The 4,952-nt window shown below is 36.4% G+C and overlaps 1 protein-coding gene across 1 annotated transcript; it reads left to right on the forward strand.

Moving 5' to 3' along the window:
• Positions 1 to 3,336: 3,336 nt before the first annotated feature.
• On the forward strand, positions 3,337 to 4,642 carry LOC136246341 (probable serine/threonine-protein kinase DDB_G0271682). The gene has a single exon (XM_066037734.1). It carries the CDS (start codon positions 3,337 to 3,339, stop codon positions 4,495 to 4,497), a length of 1,161 nt encoding a protein of 386 aa, XP_065893806.1. The 3' UTR covers positions 4,498 to 4,642.
• The last annotated feature ends 310 nt before the right edge of the window (positions 4,643 to 4,952 follow it).

Genomic DNA, 4,952 nt, shown 5'->3' on the forward strand with positions numbered 1-4,952 from the left:
AGGGTATAGTGGAAAAGCATTAAATTGTTATCATCATTTCCTCAACTTCACAAATTTAACTAGCTGTTATTGATGCATTTAAAACTGCAATTGTGTTTTCATTCATGACTACCAGCATTACAAAGTCTTCCTGTTATCTAGAATTACCAATCAAGGATTAGAAAAATGGTTCAAGATTATGAAAGATCTCATCCTAAACTGATGATTCAATCACAAGGTATAGTTGCAATTATTGACTTGTTTGCACATTCCTTTACATTTCTTGATCTATACAGCCCATGAGGCACTTGAGCAAGTACCAATATAATAAAAGACATACTGCTCCAAAGTAATAGCAATAGAAAACATAATCAATTATTGGTGGTCACTAGACAATTATGCTCCAATTTTATCTATTAACCTGTGCTGCACTTCTTAAAAAGTTTATGACCTTCACAATTTACATATATACATACCTGTTCAGCTGTTTATTTACTACACATGTACTGACTCAGGTACCTGACTGCTCAAAAAGAGTTATTACTATTTTCTCTGCACTATTACATGTTATATATTAGTGCTAGGCGGTGTACTGGATATACCAGGATACTAGAATACCATGTTATTGTCATTAAAATTCACTTTAAATACCAGAAATATTGGCATTTGGTGTATTATGCTAAGAGGGAAACCAAACATTAGGTGTTTGGCATTTAATTAAGTTTTGTGTTGATGGATTGGTGGTAGCAACAATCCTACCTTTGTGTAAACTGTGAATTCAGGTTACAATGTATAGTGCCAGCCTATTGTATAGCAGTTAGAAAATTGTAATCAAGACACACGGTAGTGTGTCGTGCGGCCAAGAAAGCCGGCGACCACACCGTGAGTATATTTACAGGAAGAAAGAAAACAGCTTTTTCACGCATGCATAGCTCCATGGCCTCTTCTCCAAAAACACACTATTTTTGCATTATAGCTGTCCCCCAGGTAGGGTACACCACACAGCAAAATAGATTAAATTCGCAACAGCCATTTGCGAGATATGGGCATCCAAAATTTCGTTTTAATTTCTTCGTTTTTTTCTTCATATGCCGTACGGGGGGCTACGGGGGCTTCGATTTCTTTTCGCACACTTTGCAAAAATTACTATAAAATGCGAACGTGTAACTCGATTGCCTCGATCTTTGACACAAATTAAGAACTTGTAACGGTGGATTCACGTACCAAGTTTGTTGTAAGTCTGAGTAGTATTCAAGGAGTTATGGACGTTTATTCACGTAAAAACAGATCAAACTTCTGTCACGGCTACAGGGTAAACCAAGCATAGAAATAACTTGAAAATTGGTGTGTAGATAGGCTGATCATCGTAGCAGTGCCTTTTGATAGTTTGAATAGCAATAGAGTTACAGCGACAAAGTTATAAAGCAAAAACTAAGCAAGTGTAAAATCGCGGATCGAGATACTCTAATAGAGCAGTCACCACGGGGTAAAAATGGTGTGCAAAAAATGTCGAAAAAACAACTTACCAGAGTTCGAACCAGGGACCTCCATACCTAACACCTCCATCCTTAACCACTGAACCAATGCTACCTTGACTGATCACCTTACTTAATTTCTGCTTTATAAATGAAATATCTAGTTGAAATCTGCTTATAGTCAAACATTTGTAATTTTTTATAGATCTACCAATAGAAGTTCTAGACTGTTCTAGAACATTCTATGTATGTTCTATTAGAAGTCCTCAAAAAAATGTGCACTCTATTAGAGTATTACAATAATATTATCAAATATTGAATTAAATCATGCAATGAAATACATTTATAAGTCTGTCTTCAATAATCATCATTGTATCTAGATAGAAAAGAAGAAATGTGAGTAAAGACAAACCTCAAAGTCAGCCATAGGCTGGTTTTGGGGCCTTGTAAAGTACAAAAAGGAGTGAAATCCACACAAAAACAGCCAAGTTGTGAAAAAATGGTGCGGCCTTAAAAAGCCTGGGTGAAAAAAGGTGTGAAATCAAAGGTGGCGGCCAAGAAATGGCTGCAATGATGTTAATGCTAAAAATTTTAATAATGGCTGTGTGTATTGTTAAAATTTATTAGCATTAACATCATTGCAGCCATTTCTTGGCCACCACCTTTGATTTCACAACTTTTTTCACCCAGGCTTTTTAAGGCCGCACCATTTGTTCACAGCTTGTGTGGATTATATATACCCTGTTAGACACAAGTAACTTTTACTTGTGGCATATGTCCAACTTTTAAGATTATGTGTTAACACAAACAAAATTGATTTTTTAAAATGTGTACTTGTTGATTAACATGAAATTCAGAATACCAGGGTATTTCTCAAAACCAGAGCAAAAATGCAATAGCATTCAGAACTATTTTGTATCTAACTTAAATTAATTGTATCAAATTTCCTAACAGTACAAAAAGTACAAATTTATCACTTTGCAATTCTTGCAATAGAATTCTTAGAAACTTGGTGAGTTTTCCTTTTCTATTCAGTCTATTACCAGAATGAAACCATGAGAAAACAGTGTGAGTGACTAATGTTTAAAGTGTACAAAACCAAACTAAAATCTCTTTTCAAATTCCTCTTGGTTCATTGTGTCCACCTTTTTTATCCATAGGTGCTTTTCTTCAACATATGTGATCAGCTTTGCATCTGACTTGTTTGTACAAATTGAAAATTTGCAGTATATTTATATGAGAAATTTGTATTATGGTTTGTAATGAATAGCATAAACAAAGCTGCACATGTACAGCATCATACAAGTCATATTGGAGTCCAGAAAATATGATTGGATCTTTATTTTTGGGATCCCCTTTATACAGTACTATACTGACAGTAGTGTAATGAGCTTAGTATATGACCACTTAGCTGCCTACACTTTTAAAGCAGACATTATCTTACTTCCATCAAAAGCATGCTTCCCAGACTCATATGAGTATTGTTTCTCGGTACCTATTGTCATAACTAAGCTAAGGCAATGTGGTAGCTAAAATACAAGATAGGATACTAAATACTGAAATACCCTGTATTCTCAATGTGTTTAATTTTATTATCCATTCAGCTTTTCTGATAATTTCAAAAACTGGTTATTTCAGCAAGTAACATGTTAAAGCTAAGCTGCAGACACAGTTTGTCATCCCTTCATTAGCAAACAAATGCTGGTGCAGTGATGTATATCATCCAACAGGCATCACAATTTCTGTGTTGTCTATCAACACACATACATGCACTGCACCATAATTATTACAAGTATAGTTACGTATTACTTGATACATTTTACCAAACTGTAGCTAGTTATTCATACAAATTATTTCAATTTATTCTTGGTGCCATTTAGCCATGCCTCAAAATGTGGTGGCTGGTGTGCAACAGCTTAAAATGGTGGATGACTATCAACAGAGAAGGAGCCAACCGCAACAGCAACAACCACAAAATCAGCAACAACAACCAGAGCAAGCACAACAGCTACAATTGCAAATAAACAATTTAATGACACAATTTCAAACATTGCAAACAACTGTCACAACAGAGCAAGAAAAGTCACAGTTACTAGAGAGAAGATGTAAATCACTAGAATCAGCTCTAGTTTCTGAACAGGAGAAGTCCAGGTCGCTAGAGGCAAGGTGTCAAACTTTGGAGTCTAGTGTGGCAGCTGAACAGCAGAGGTCCCAGTCAAGATATCAGAATCATGAGGAGAGACTGAAAGAAGTTGAGGACACAGTTGAACAATTGTGGTCAATTTCAAGGGATGACGTCAACCTTACTAAGGAGATTATAGGCACAGGAGGATGGGGATATGTCACTGAAGCTGATTTCAGGGGAAGGAGAGTGGCAGCTAAATGTCTTCATACAGCCATCACATCTCAACATAATCAGCAATTGTTTGCCAAAGAAATGAAAATGTTTGCTCGTTGCAGGCATCGCAATCTCCTAGAATTCATTGGAGCTGTTCCTGACCACCCAGCTATCATTGTCACAGAGTTGATGGACACCAACCTCAGAGAAGCCTTGAGTAATGGAAGAGCCACTCCAAATCATATCCATCCCATCTGCATGGATGTGGCTCAGGCATTATCATATTTGCATGGAATCCAACCCCACCCCCTAATCCATCGCGATGTCAGTGCTCCCAATGTCCTACTGAAGGCTGTTGACAAAGGAGGATGGATAGCCAAGTTGTCTGATCTTGGTTCAGCACAGTTTGCTAATATTGCACAGACCCTTGCTCCTGGATGTGTGGTATATGCTGCTCCTGAAGTTCGTCAAGAAAGTTCTGCTCGTAATCAGACCACTAAGATGGATGTCTACAGTTATGGTGTGCTCCTAATAGAGGTCCTCATCAGGCAGATGCCTATTGGTAATGTTGCAGATCTGATCACTACTATCCAACCAAAGTGGCTAAGTTATGTTCCACTGATCAGACAGTGCACTACCAATGAGCCATCCAGGAGACCAACTATGATCCAGGTGATCAACACACTGAATACCATAACTATCTGAACAGCTTTTAAACTGTATTAGTTTATTTTAGGATTCATAGCATTTTTTGATTGTGTTTGTGTTAGGTAGCCTTTTTGAACCTTTATTTTTGTTAGGAATATTTAATGCTGTGAATACATTTTAATAAACAGTTGTTTTGATTTGAGATTCATAACAGAGTGTTAATATTAATTATCACCGTTTGCATGTGAAGAGGTTGCTGTAGTCTAAAATGTAGTGTTCTACACTGCTTGAAGTTTCTTAGTTTACTAGAGTGGTATATCCCCAGTATACGGAACAGTTAATTGTTTGTTATTTTAGTAGTTTTTCAGTAAACCCGCATTCACTGATGTTTTACTGAGAGTTTAAAACTTAGTAAAACAAACATGTTCCATATACTAAAAGTTACTGATATTTTACTATCAGTATAACTGGGTACAACTACAGTAAAGCAGCTTAACAAATTAGTAAACTAA

This window comes from Dysidea avara, chromosome 2 (genome assembly GCF_963678975.1).
Source record: "Dysidea avara chromosome 2, odDysAvar1.4, whole genome shotgun sequence".
Classification (NCBI taxonomy): domain Eukaryota; kingdom Metazoa; phylum Porifera; class Demospongiae; order Dictyoceratida; family Dysideidae; genus Dysidea; species Dysidea avara.

Bases quoted from the DNA above. Each gene is read 5' to 3' on its own strand.
- LOC136246341 (XM_066037734.1), top strand. From the start codon at position 3,337: ATGCCTCAAAATGTGGTGGCTGGTGTGCAACAGCTTAAAATGGTGGAT.